Source organism: Varanus komodoensis, unplaced genomic scaffold (assembly GCF_004798865.1).
Source record: "Varanus komodoensis strain SLA01 unplaced genomic scaffold, ASM479886v1 scaffold19, whole genome shotgun sequence".
Taxonomy (NCBI): Eukaryota; Metazoa; Chordata; class Lepidosauria; order Squamata; family Varanidae; genus Varanus; species Varanus komodoensis.
The window spans coordinates 7,160,266-7,173,702 of record NW_025335550.1 but is presented as its reverse complement, the minus strand read 5'-3'; the positions used below and the strand labels follow the sequence as shown (position 1 = coordinate 7,173,702).

Genomic DNA, 13,437 nt, shown 5'->3' with positions numbered 1-13,437 from the left:
GTTATTTATTATGTTAAGATTGTTGTTTTATTGTGGTTGTTTTAACGATTGTAAGCTGTCCTGAGATGCTATGCATAAGTGACAGCATGCAAAAGTTTTAAATTAATAAATAAGTAAATAAACACACACACATGCAAGCATACTTCATTCAATGTTTGCTTTGGTAGCAGCAGGCACCTCGTTCTGGGTTCTCAGGCTGAACAACATCAACAACAGTCATTCTATACTGTTTCCCCAAAGGTTCAAAAAAATTTAAATTTATATCATGGAACGAGTGGGTACAATTTAAAAGCAGACCAACAACATAAAAATTAGGTTGATTCTCATAGCACCCCCATTTAAGCGAGCCCCAGAAAACTGCACTCAACTAAAGGTTTCCTGAAAAAGGTGCATGCTATTTTAGTAAAATAATAAAGGAAAAAATAGATATTTTTCATAAGGCCAGCACATTATCCTACTGCCTTGCTAATACATTTGCTCATTACTTCTACAAAATCACAGGAAAGCCGATGGCCTTAGAAGAACCATTGGGGTTCTGCATTGGTTACCATGTTGTGAAGCTTCATCATGCAGAACAGGGAAATTTTAAGAGATTTGGTGGAGCAGTCCAGAGATCTGTCTGTCCCAGTATCCTGTTTGCAAAAGGTAACAACTAGAGATTTCTGGGAAGCTCACAACAGGGCATGAAGCTTTCCTTTTTAAGTGCGTCTCCTCCAACATCTGTATCATAGAAATGCTATCTCTGACCCTGCAGGTTCTGTTTAGCTATCACGGCAAAGATCCACAAAGAGCTCTACGTACCCAGTTCCTCCCTCCACCACCTCATTTGAAGAGACTCAGCTAATTCAAGCATGCATTTTCTAGAGCAGGGATGCCCAACCCCGGCCCACAGGATTCCTCCAGCCCACAGAGTCTTTTTGGGTTCTGGAGGCAGTAGCATGCAGCGGCCACCCCACTGACGACTCTAAGCAGAGAATGGAGACTATAGCAGGGATTTCAGTAGTGGTGCCAGCCCTGGGAGGAGAAGCCGTTGCACCGAACACACACCAGGTGGCTTTGCAAAGCAGACACTGATGGCTCGAGCTGCAGAATGCCTGGGATTCGCTGCATCTGCCCTTCCCAGGACCAGCTGAGTGACTTTGGAGAACACACAAGCACCATCAGGGATTCTAGACCAGGGCTGGGGAACCATTGGCCCCTGAGATGCTGTTGGATCACAACTCCCATCATCCCCAACCACTGCCCATGTTCCCCACCCAGGGGAGAATGCAGGCAGCCGACAACCAGAAGGGACCTGACAACAAAACGCATGCAACCAAACACCGGTAGAGAATAAAAGTGGCAGGAAGGAAAGTGTTACCCCACGGTCAGGTTTCTGATGAAATGCAGAATCTTCCAAATAAATCTGAATACCTAATTTCTGCTTCTTGGAAGGGCAACCCAGGAAAGCAGCTTAGTAAGCAATTACACAGGCATCGCAAGAGCGAGGGAGCCTGTATTCACAGCACAGGGGGTACGAATGGTTCTGTTCCTTTTCGTCCAGGTCAAAGGGGGCACCTTTCAAATCAATTCCAGCTTGAGAAAGAAGCAGACTTCACCAACACGGATTGCCACTGGTTCACCAAAGGGTTAAAAAAAAGAAAAGGAAAAAGAAAGAGCTATCCATTGGTTTGCTCTGATTTTCTTCCAGATATTGTCACTGGATGTATCCTCGGTAGAATTCTATTCAACACCTCTGTCTTTAAGTACAAAGCTTTAGGCTGTAGCAGCTTTAGGAAACATAAGTATCTTTTTTTTTTACTGCACAGTATCTGTGTGTGAAATTCTCTAAAGGGGTTTAAGTATTTACCCTGAACACTATCAGACAGTTTCTAAAAATTTTCCTTATCCTATTGCAAAGAGGAAAAAAAAGAAAGAAAGAAAGAAAGAAGAGGAAAAAACACTTCAAAGAGAATCATAAGCACAACGCTTTGTGCTTTGAGCAAGCATTTTTGTTTTTGCTTTGAATTTGCTCAGAATTGTAAATATATCTGTATGAAGGATATGTGGTAGATGACTGTTTTATTCCTTAAAAAAAACATTGTTTTTCAGCAACCAGCGAATGCTGCATTTTCTCAGGCATTTAAAGGGATTGAAAATGTCATTGCTCAGGTCCTTAAAAACATATTCATTAGGCATAATGTTTTGGAATAATGTGCAAATCGAATCTGGCTGCCAGGTGAAAAAGGAAGAAAACTAACATCATGTCTCAAATTTAACTTTTCAATTAAGGCCCTTTTTTAAAAAGCTTGTTGCCCATCTCACTGTGTAAAACCCAGTTTTATGCTCAGTCCTTATAATCAGTGTTCTTTGAAATCTAGGATAAGCAAAAAAAAAAAAAAAAAAGATATTCCTTGTCCTCAAACATTAACCTTTTCAAATCTTGGCCATTTATTTAGAAATGTTCTAAGCATATAGAATTGGGCAGCAAGTTCCAGGCAAGGGAACTACTAATGTCTGAGAAAGTGTGCCTGAGAATTGTGGTTTTGGTCTGCAACTCAGCTCATTTTGAAGTTGTCCTGCACAATGCAGTCATTGCAAATGAAAATAGAAATACTAATGATTCAGGAGTTTTCTTTTCTTGCTCTCAGATATGTGTTGAACACTTGGTAATTGGTACTTTATTGCCTGACTTTTTAAAATACATTTGAGACTTGAGTCTTATTTTACTGACTCTACAGAATGCAAACAATTTTAACAACAACAATAATGAATTAAATATAACAATAACATAATAGTCAATTAACGTAAAATAAAATAATACTGATGTGGCCCTTTACTCAATCTTAACTAAAATTAATTCGTTGCAGGAAAAGGCTCTCCAGCAGGAATGGTGGAGAAAGATACGGTTTTGGTGCATTGGTCATTTTATAAAATGTGCTATGTCTTTAGCATCACCATGATGCTCTGTTTTCAAAAATCTGGAAGTGCGTCCATGGAAGCTCTAAGAACTTTTGAGGCCCAGAATTTTTAACCCACACACTTTCCCTTTCTTCTTACACAATGCCCGACCATTTCCCAGAGCTGTGATGCTCTCCAAAACTGTACCAGCAGCTGCAAAGAAGGAAATCTTCCACCCGGGACAACATCGGTTCAATCCTGTACATGTCTTAGGCCAACTCAGATCACAATAAAAGATGCCTTCCAGAACTCCTTCCCCATATTACCTTAATTCCCCAACCATGCAGGACCCCTGCCAACAAGCCGCCAATCTTTGGCAACCTTCTCTCCTGCCAGCCTGCTTTTTGCAATACCTTGATGATGAAAACTGAAAAGCTCAAAAGCTTGCCTATCTCTGATTTATCTATTCATTCAGTCTTTTGAGTTGGCCTCATAAGTACGGATTTTGGTGGTGTTGTTTTTTCTTACGGCCAACAGAGTTGCATCAGCTTTTCATCAGAGAAATAATCCGAACCCAAGTCTCTTCAGTTCTGCTGACCCCAGGGGCAAAGGGGAAGGCCTGGCTCATTCTCTTTTTTTAAAATAATCAGGGCACAATCCTGTATATGTTTAGACAGAAAAATAGTCCTGGTATAGCTGACGGAAGACTGCTTGGAGTTGGAGGGCTTGTTTCTGCCTAAACATGCATAGGATGGTAACTTTAAGGACTGAAGATGAAAAAAAAAATAATGCACTTTTCTGAAATTAAAGGAGGAGAAACCAGTTCACCTGGTGGTCCAATGCTCCTCCGTAACATCAAAGGAGTAGAACACTGATTGGAGTAAAGCTTCATCTAGTTGGCTTCACTAATTGTTCAAGCAGCCACTTGGGGGGGGGGGGCATTCACAAGCAGGACATGGGTAACAGCCCCCTAACTCCCTTGTTTCCTGGCCATTGGCATCCATATTGGAAATACATTTCCATCAGAATTAGCAGAAGCAATGCCTTTTCCTCCATAAAGTTGTCCGATCCCCTTTTAAAACCATCCAAACCGGGGCTGGCCACTCTGTCTTGTACAAGGGAATTCCACAATAGGAAAAAATACTTCCTTTTACTTCTCAGACTTCCATCTTCTTGTACACACTAACCGTTCCAGGATGACTGAGAACTCTGACTGTGCAGGGCCAATAAATACAAAATCATACACATATAAAAATATTTAAATGCAATCCATATTTTAACCAAAAACACACACTTGTACATTATTTTTTAGTGGCTGACTTTGGGCCAGTCAAAGACTCTCAGCCCAAGCAACTCTCGGGGTTGCTGTTGTGAGGATAAGATTGAGAGGAGGAGGAAAATTAAGAAAGCTGCCCTGAGTTCCTTTAAAGGAAAAAAGGCGGGTTATAAATATAATAAATAAAATAGTTCAGTAGCAAATACAGTCAACTGTTTGGAGGCAGCATGGAATAAAGAGGTTGGGGGATTTAACAAAGCAGGGGCAGAAAAACAACCCCTGGTTTGACGCTAGCTAGTGCATAAACAGGGAGCCAACACACTGCGGTGGTTACTGTGTTCAACTGGGATGCCAGAGATCCGGATTCTAATCCACTCAGCCACCAAGCTCATGGGGTGACTCAGGGCCAGTCCCTGACTCTGCCTAACATACCTCACAGGGTTGTTGTAAGGAGGGGAGGAGGATCATTTCAGAGAGGGGGAGCATGTGCGCAATATTTCATTTAGTGCATGTGTCCCTCTCTTTGGTCTTTGGTGTCCATTTTGCTCTCTTTCTTTCAAGATGCATGCATGCTCAGCAATGCTCAGAGTTCTTGTTGCTGAGCGGAGCATCGCAGTCGAGAGACAGCAAGATCTGCCTTCAATAGGGCAGGTTCTCTGGAGAGCCGAAAAGGAGGAGAGTGGAGAAAACAAGAAAGCAGAGTCCTCACTGCAGCGGGCAAGCCAGCGTCAACCGTTCCGTGAGAGCGGCTGGTGGGCCAAGAGAGGTGTCTGAGCTCTTACGAAAAAGGCTACAAACCAGGGAGTGACTCCAGGGGAAGATTTCAGGGGATAATTAACATGTTTCAGAATGCATGTGCCATGTCTGTCTCAGACAGACAGCATGAAACCAAATTACTATATTAATGAAGCAATAGGAGGCTAAGTGTGCCTCTTTCTCTCGGACAAGCGCAATATTTTGTGCAAACAAAGCATTCATAGCGCTGAAGGTTACCCTTCTGTCAAGGCTTTGCCTTGGTTTGCAAAATCAGGGCCGCGGCCCCCACACCAAATTCCTCCACAAATCGCCTGGATTAATTGGGTCTTAGCCTACCTAGCATAATGAACATTTGTTGAGATTCTGATACTGCAAGGAAACCGATACATTTTAATAACAATTCTTTGCGCACTGAAGTGAAGAAAGGTCATCCAGGCCAACGGCATTTTAAATACACCACTCCATCGTTAAATGGACTGTCAAATGAAAGGGTGGGGGATCCATGCCATGCACCATGATTTAAAAATAATAATGCACACAAGCAAATCTGCTTTTTAAACCTCCACCGAAACCTGCGATTCCTTGGTCAACTCCTTTTCCTTTAAGGTTTTCGTACTGCTTACATTGCTAATAAAATATGCCATTTTAATGTGAATCATTTTCTTTTGCAATAAGGAAAAAATGGCTCAGTCTCCTCCTTGGTCTTTTTTCCTATTTTTCGTCCTCTCTCTCTTTACATCTTTCCTCTCTTCCCCCATCTTCAACGCAACGTTAAACATTTTTATAGGTAAAATAAATGTCAGTTTTGTGAGGTTTTGCATGAAACCCTGGGAGACAAATTGTCTCTGTGCTGAATCTCAGAACAGCTTCGGCAAAGCTTTCTCAGCATCACATGAGAGTTCAGTCTTTCAGAACAAAATTCTACCCAGAAAGCAAAGCTTCTACAACCTCTTTCAAATGGTAACTCTGCCTTTGAATTTGCCGAGAACTTTATCTTGATGTTGCGCATGATAACGTACTAATCTTGGGTGACTAAAATTAAAAAAAAAATACAAATATTTGAATTGCTTTCATATTTTTAAAGGGGATGTAAGGAGAGGGGAAAAATGGAGGACAACCAAAGTTTAAACTGCTGTGGCTATAATCGTTCATAAATTCATGAAGCAATAATGGAGAGACGGGAGGAGGAGGAGGAGGAGGGAGAGAATGCGGTTTTATCAGAATGTCATTCAAATGAAAGGTTTAACATTTACATCACAAGAGTGAGCTGTGAGCGAAAACTATCCTTAGGGAAAGAAATGCCAAGAATAAACATTAGAATAAAATAAAAAAAACTATACATTTACTGTATTGTGCAATATACACACACACTTTTAAAATTTTAAATTAAGACATCCATGAGTTACAAAAGACAGCATGGTAAACGCATGGTAAACTTTTTTGAATTCTTACATTGAATTAGGATGTCTGAGCTATTAGCATATATGAAATAACATACAAGAATTCACATTTTCTGCCTTCCATTTTTAAAGTTTTAAATAGAGATGAACCCAAGGGCAAGAAATCTGCCACTAGGAAATACATATACCCTAGAAGAAAAAGTTGTTCACCAAATTAAGAGAACAAATTAGCTGTAAATGGCTTTGTTTTGTTTCTCTGGCTAACAATAAAATTTAACCATTTTTCTAGGAGGGGGTAAAAACATTAAAGATGACGGAAGAGAGGGAATGTTCTTCTCTATTTTTTAAAAATTATGTATTATATTTTAAAATTAGGTCTTATAATTTAAACAAATCCATTCTGTTCATGTGAAACACTGAATGTTTTCTGTTTTGTTTAAAAAATGGCTTAACTCTATAGAAACCAGATCTTTATTCCAGCGCACAGCACTTTTTATGTTAAATTGCTGTTGAATTTGTTAGCCCACAATTGATTTCCTGTATTACGAAATCTTAGAGATTATGGTTAACTTGAAGAAACAGGGGTAAATTTTTGATAGTTATATTGCCATGTAGAAGCATTTTTCTCAAGTGGAGCTGTTGGACATCCATCTGAACATTAGCTCAACAGTGCCCCCTGCTGGCAGAAGGTACCTTTTCCTTCAGGGTTTGGGGTTCAGGACAGGTATGGAAGAAATAGAACAGATTTGGAGTTGCTGGCGGTGAGCGTCTGGAGGAGCAAATCAGAACCCCAGTTCTAATAAACACCCACTTTTACTTAGAGAGTCGACAAAAATAAAGCCAACCACGGACATGACCAGTTAGCATTGCTGTCTGTCTCACCAAGTAGCTCAAATGAACTGTAAGGTCTTGGAAGTCACAAACATTAAAGCCATTGTTTAACATTTGAAGTAGAAGCTGCTTGTATCTTACTCCACACCACAAGAAGAAGGAAGGAAGGAAGGAAGGAAGGAAGGAAGGAAGGACGGAAGGAAGGACGGAAGGAAGGTCTCATGAGTTTGCTGATAAATATTGTCCCAAGTCCTGTTGAAAGAAGATACACCTGGGAGGGCCATGTTTCTAATTAGCTGCACATGGAAATGTCACACCAACTGCAGACAATCCAGCCCTGGAGAATTCTCTGGGTATGCAGGGCTTTCCCCCCATGTTCTCAGTGCACACTGGAGATAGTGTAACATCCAAACACTGTTGCTTTTGCCTTGCTAAGCACCACCATGACAAGAGGGGAGATTGTGGCTGCAAAACCAACAAAGGCGCTCCCCTTCCCCCTCGGCACACACACAGAAAAAAGTGTGTGTCAGGGGAAAGACAAGGTGAGCCACTTAGATCCTTGTTTCCAAACTCCTGACAGCTGCGATGGTTGCCCACTCCCGGAATTCAAATTGGATACACGCGCCACTTTTACACCCAATAGTGAGAGTGCTTTTCAGAATGAATAAAAGGGATTTAAAGGATCCGTCCTTGGAAGATGATCACCTCCCTCCTGCAGCAAATACACACACACACACACACACACACACCCCTGCTTCTGCATGAGATGCTCATGCCAACGGGAGGAAGAAAGCAAAACCAGACTTCTGACGCTCATGCCCCTAAGAGAGAAGATCAAGGGGAGACACAAGAGCTACCTCCAGATATCTGAAGGACTGCCCCACAAAAGACAGAGCAGTTGTCTCTATCACTCCAGAGGGGTAAAAATGCAGGGAACCACATTTTAGCTAAATTGTGGAAGAAACTCCCCAATGGTAAAAGCTGTTTGACAGGATTAAAGAGAGCTGATGAGTCCTTTCCTTCATAGGAGGTATCCCAAAAGAGGAGGCCCAACATGAATCAAGGATATATGTTGAGCTGCACATCCTGCCTTGAGTAGGAGCTGGTCAGAATGAACTTCAAGTCCCTCCCAGCTCTAAATTTCTAATGATTCTGTGCATGGAGAGGACGGGCTCTACTTAGAACATGTAATTCCACGAGAGAGATGCAGCAGAATGCAATGGCTGTAGAAGATAAGGATTGGAAGAAATGGCTTGTTCTAAGCATGAAAAAACTCCCATCTTCTGTCCCCTTCCAGAGGAGTGGGCAGCCATAAAAGTGACACTTTCTGGCCATGAATTTGTCCCTTCCTATTCAACTTTCATTTTTATGGCCTCTCTTTGACAGCAGCCCACCAAAGAAGGTGACTGGAATCTCAGCACCTTGGACAGCGCCAAAGGTTACGATCTGCTCGGGCAAAAGAGGGTGGCTGACCGAGGCTTTATGGGCTCCTCGCTCCAGCTCCAAAGCTCCACCTCCTGCCTAAGAAGTGCGACTTCTTATCCTGCTTCATTTCTACTCAGGGAATGCTGACTGATCCAATTGCGCATGATGGAGACGAATGACAGGATTAACATGCCCAGCAGAAGGCAGGATGGAAGGAAGCCCATTGCAGTCACTCTTCCAGAGGGCAAAACAGGCTGTCTCCTTGGAAGTCTGACAGTCTGACTGCATCTCCAAGGCAGGAATGCTCCGGATCAATAAGACGGTTCTGTTCCGTGGGGCAGAATTGCTTGCCTCCCAATGGAAGCCTACTGGAAGAAGGAAAGAGCAGATCATGGGGACGTGGCAAGACAGCTTCATAGTGGAACACAAGAGGTGGTTTAGGACAAGGGTTGATAACTGAAGGGCCAGATAACCCAATGGACAGACTTGGTCTGGTCATTCTTAGTGGCTGAGTAGTTTGGATATTTGAAATAGTAGACAATGATTGTCAAGAGCAGGTTGCTTCCTCTGTCTTTTCCTCTCCAGCAGATTCAATTGAAATCTTAGAAGGCCTGTCCTTTTATTAAAACTTAACAGGTTACAGAACAGTAGAAATCAAGATCACATATTCTCTGAGATGTGGGAGAAGCATTTGTACATGAAAATTGTTGGATCCAAACTGAAACTTCTCCTCCTTCTCTCCCTTTCAGAAAAGATTTTGACTCCACCCTCAGAGTCAGTGGTTCTTGCTGCTTGATGGTGGGAATGCTGGTCACTTGGTCTGTTTGTTTTGCCCATCATCTCCTGATGGGGTCAAGGGACTCCTCCATTGCCTTCTCACCCCCACAGCTCCAAAACTTCTCCCTCCTTTTCCAAGGCAAGCTGGTGGTTCTCACACTGCCTGAGAATCTCCGCTGGGGAGCCTTGAGACTGCCAAGTCCTCTGCCCACCTTTGGCCTCTGCTCATCCTCAAAATAGGATGTACCTATCTGACCAGGCTGTAACATCCAAGAGCTGGGCCTCCTCTCTACAGTAATAATGATGATGCTAAAGATTAAAAGATAGCTCCTTCCAAAATAAACATCAGCCACCAAGCTGTGGATATCTTCTCAATGGAGCCCCAAGCTTTAGGATATGGACACCAACCACCCTGGCACCCACCATGCAATCAGAATGTAATCAATAACATGATAGCAATTCAACACCCAGTTCTCAGACATCACAGACAACAACTGGGAAGGCTTAAATATGCTCACACGATGTGAAAACAATGATGGGTACATACCATGAGCTCCATTTTTCTCCAAAGTTCTTCCAGGGTTGCCATGGGCTTGTCCCACCAATCAGTGCACTTTCTGTAGCGTTTACCCTGGAACCAAAACTGCCGTAGCCACTCAAACTCAACCTGTGAAAACACAAAAGCATATTTTCCCCCTAAATGGATGGGCAGTTTTTCCCCACGAGGAATATCCAGGCATACATTGCACAAAGGAGCAAATGATGCAGAATAAACTGTAAAGGCTCCAGAAAATATTGTGGTCGTGAGACTTGGAACATCTGGATTCAAAGCTATTCTTAGCTGGTGGCTATTAAGGCAAGGGTATCAAGCATCTTTCAGTCTAAGGGCCAGATTCAATTTCAAAGTGGCTCTTGGGACCTGCCTTTCAGTAGTGGGTGGATGGGAAGGCAAAATGGATTGAGGCCAAAAGCTAAAGGGAAGGGCCAAAACATATTTTACCATTAAGTGTTTACTACCAGTATGTAAGCATTGAGAGAGACATTTTGCCCTTTTAATATGGAAGGTAAATTGCACAAAAACTGGAAGGAAGCAGTCCAGAAGGAAATGTGACTATCAGGGGAAGCTTGAAGACCTACGTTAGACTCCCAGGGTTGATGTTCAACACCTCTTTCTTACAACAAGTCTTTACTTCTTCATCTTAATCCTTGTGTTTAACATCCGCTCACTAACGGGTTCAACAGGAACAAACAGTAGCAATGCCCACTCAAGCTGTTGGTTCAGTAATTTAAGATTAGCTGATTTTTAGTTTTGCAACAAAATGATCCTTTAGGCAATTTACAACAAAGGGTAACAAAGCACCCATAGAGCTATCTACAATCCCAAATCCTATACAACCCTACAGTCCTTGGTGTCCCAGCCAGGTGAATGCCCATCAGGTCTGTAGTCCCAAGGTAATGGAAGGATGGAGCCAAGGACTCTTCTGACGTGAAGGAGTAAAAGACACTCCTTCAGCTGTTGCTCCTTTTGGAGGATGGATGAGTGCAGACTGGCTTCCCCCTTGCCCCATACACACATCATAAACAGTTTGTGCAAATCCCCATGACATGCTGTCTACATTCCAAATGGGTCAACTGAACCAAAAAATTGGAGGATCTTTGTGTCTAAGAACATCACAATCTTGTTGTGCTGAACCATCAGACCAAAGGAATTTGCAGTGGTGCTACCTGGCACCAGGTACATGGGATGAGTTTGCTGATCACATAGTTCTGCTCTTAGTCACTTTACCTGCTTTCATCCTCTAAGCAGCATGTTGCTGAACTCAGAACTACACGCCCTTGGGTGGATTTGTTTGTTCTTGCTATAATTCCCCCAGTCAACTCCACCAACACTTGTAGCGCCTTCACAACGATGTGTGAATCCAAAGCAGATCCTCCTTTTTAAAAAATTACCCTACTCAGCACTTGTGTTTCCAGAACAGCTGTCAGAGAACAACAGTGAGCCTTCAGAGAGCTTACTGATTAATCTTCAAGCATGGTTCTTTCTCATAATACATGTTCTCATTGCCTTTTCTTCCTTCTTTCTTATTTCAAGTGAATTGCAGTTCTGGTCAACTGGAACTGTGTATTTATCTTTGTTATGTTGGTTGTATGTTTTTATACACAGACCTGGATCCCATTTCAGTTTACACCTGAGACCACAAAGAATTTTGTTCTGTTTACCTTGTTTAAACTGTGATGGCCCAAACAAAGAGAAACTTGTGGAAGGAGCAACATTGACCAAAACCCTCTGATTTAAGTTCTCACCTGAGAATATCCTTTCTTTGCCACCCAGCCCCCACTACTTCCTCCTCCCCAAGGCTAAAACAGAACAGATACAATAGTCTGAAAGTGATTTTAGCTGACAGTCACTAAACACCCATTTGATATGTGTAACAGCTTTCAACAGAAGTTGTTTTTTCTTTCTTTCTTTCTCTGTATGGCTATAGATAAAGAATAAGAATAATAAAAAGGCAATCCTGTTGGTAGAACAGGATTAGCAGACACCAGTTAACAAAGGTAGATCTTAGATGTTTTGAAAGGAAGGTGTTTAACTTCTCTTGGCATACAGTTCTAATAATGGATGCCCTTGCTCAATGGCGTTCAGCTAAAGTTTAGCCATCTATAAGGACCTCTAGTTTCATTCTCCCATGACAACCACAACAACAGCCCTACTCGGTTAGAGTGCCAATATCTCCAATAGCTGCAGGTATGTAATTTTTTTTTAAATCTGCAGCTTTCACTCACTTGGCTTTCTTGACAAGAGGGGTGATGTTGGAGAAGTGTCTACACAACAGGTGGATACTTGACACCTTGCTTCCTGCCCCACCAAACCGGTGGGCTAACTGATGTCTTTGCAAATCGAGCTCTGGGCTTCAAAACCTGCTTCGGCTTCTTTTTATCCTGCCTTTCAAACAGCTATGGGGAAAAGAGATGGAAGGCCTTATCTGCAGAGGGATAAGCTGGAAAGACACAACACAGAAGGGAAAGAGAGAGGGAGGAGAGGGGAAGGGGGGGGATTTACCTTTGAAGACCAGAACCAGCTGGTCAGCTTGAAGAGGTCAGCCTGATTCTCCCTTGCTTGAATGAGGCTCTTGTTCCTTCATGCTTTCCCATGACTTTCGGCAGCCCCAGGACAACTCTCCTTTTGGCCAAGGGTGGGAGGGACAGCTCTGCTACTATTCCTTCCCTGAACAGTGGGTATGTCTGGATGATCTTCCTCTTGGTTGAGGAGCAGGTTGAGCAGCTTATTACTGTGAAGTTCAACCTTCACAGTAATCAGCAGCTCCTCTACGTCTGGTTCAGCTTCCTGCCTCACTCCTGTTTGAATTCCTGCCAATTCCACCTCCTACAAATCTTCCAAACCTTCTATTGACGACTTGAGGGACTTGACCTCTTGCCCAGCTCGGACCCCTTATGCAGCCTCTTCTTGAGCACTTTTCACCACACCTTCTAGAATTTTGGAGCACACGGCTGCCGTTGCACCAAAGAGACTGACAACCCGCTCTCCTGCATCAGGCTTGAATACAACAAACTGAGTCTGCATTTGTATGTGGTGCACTCCATGGAGAGATGAAAAAATTAAATCCAGGTTTCGTCTTTAGAGAAGACCCATTGGTATTAATGGGATTTGTATTACTCTGAGTAACTTATGTCTCAATGGTTCCAACGTGTCATTCCTAAGAACAATGATAGTGGGACCCAATCCATTCTGCTTTTTCCATGGAAATTCAGGTGTGAAATGGATGTCCATTTGGTTTTCCCATTTCTAGGAGTTCCTTTTGATAATAGGCCCACAGAAAAAGCCAGAACCATGTCCACTTGGTGTTCCACCCATCTCTCTGTCCTAATCTTCAAAGTCACATACGTGAAGTTCATCTACTGCTTCCTGGGGATCACCTATGAGGAACGGAACACCTTCTGAGTCTTGTTTTGAACTAGACAGAGCCAGGAAGCACATGGCTTGGCCTTCGTATCAGATCCACTAGGAAAACGTTTGCCTCCCTTTCACCTGGCATGTGCCAGGAAAGGCACAGCAGGCGAGAGCTGGTGAAG

General features: G+C 42.7%; 1 protein-coding gene across 6 annotated transcripts in view; it reads right to left on the bottom strand.

Moving 5' to 3' along the window:
* Positions 1–13,437, bottom strand: part of FTO (FTO alpha-ketoglutarate dependent dioxygenase) — a 233,243-nt gene that overhangs the window by 150,934 nt on the left and 68,872 nt on the right. For all 6 annotated transcript variants that reach the window (XM_044427731.1, XM_044427733.1, XM_044427730.1 and 3 more), the window contains one exon: positions 9,893–10,012. In XM_044427731.1, coding sequence (XP_044283666.1) covers positions 9,893–10,012 — 120 coding nt within the window. The remainder of the gene's footprint in view (positions 1–9,892; positions 10,013–13,437) is intronic.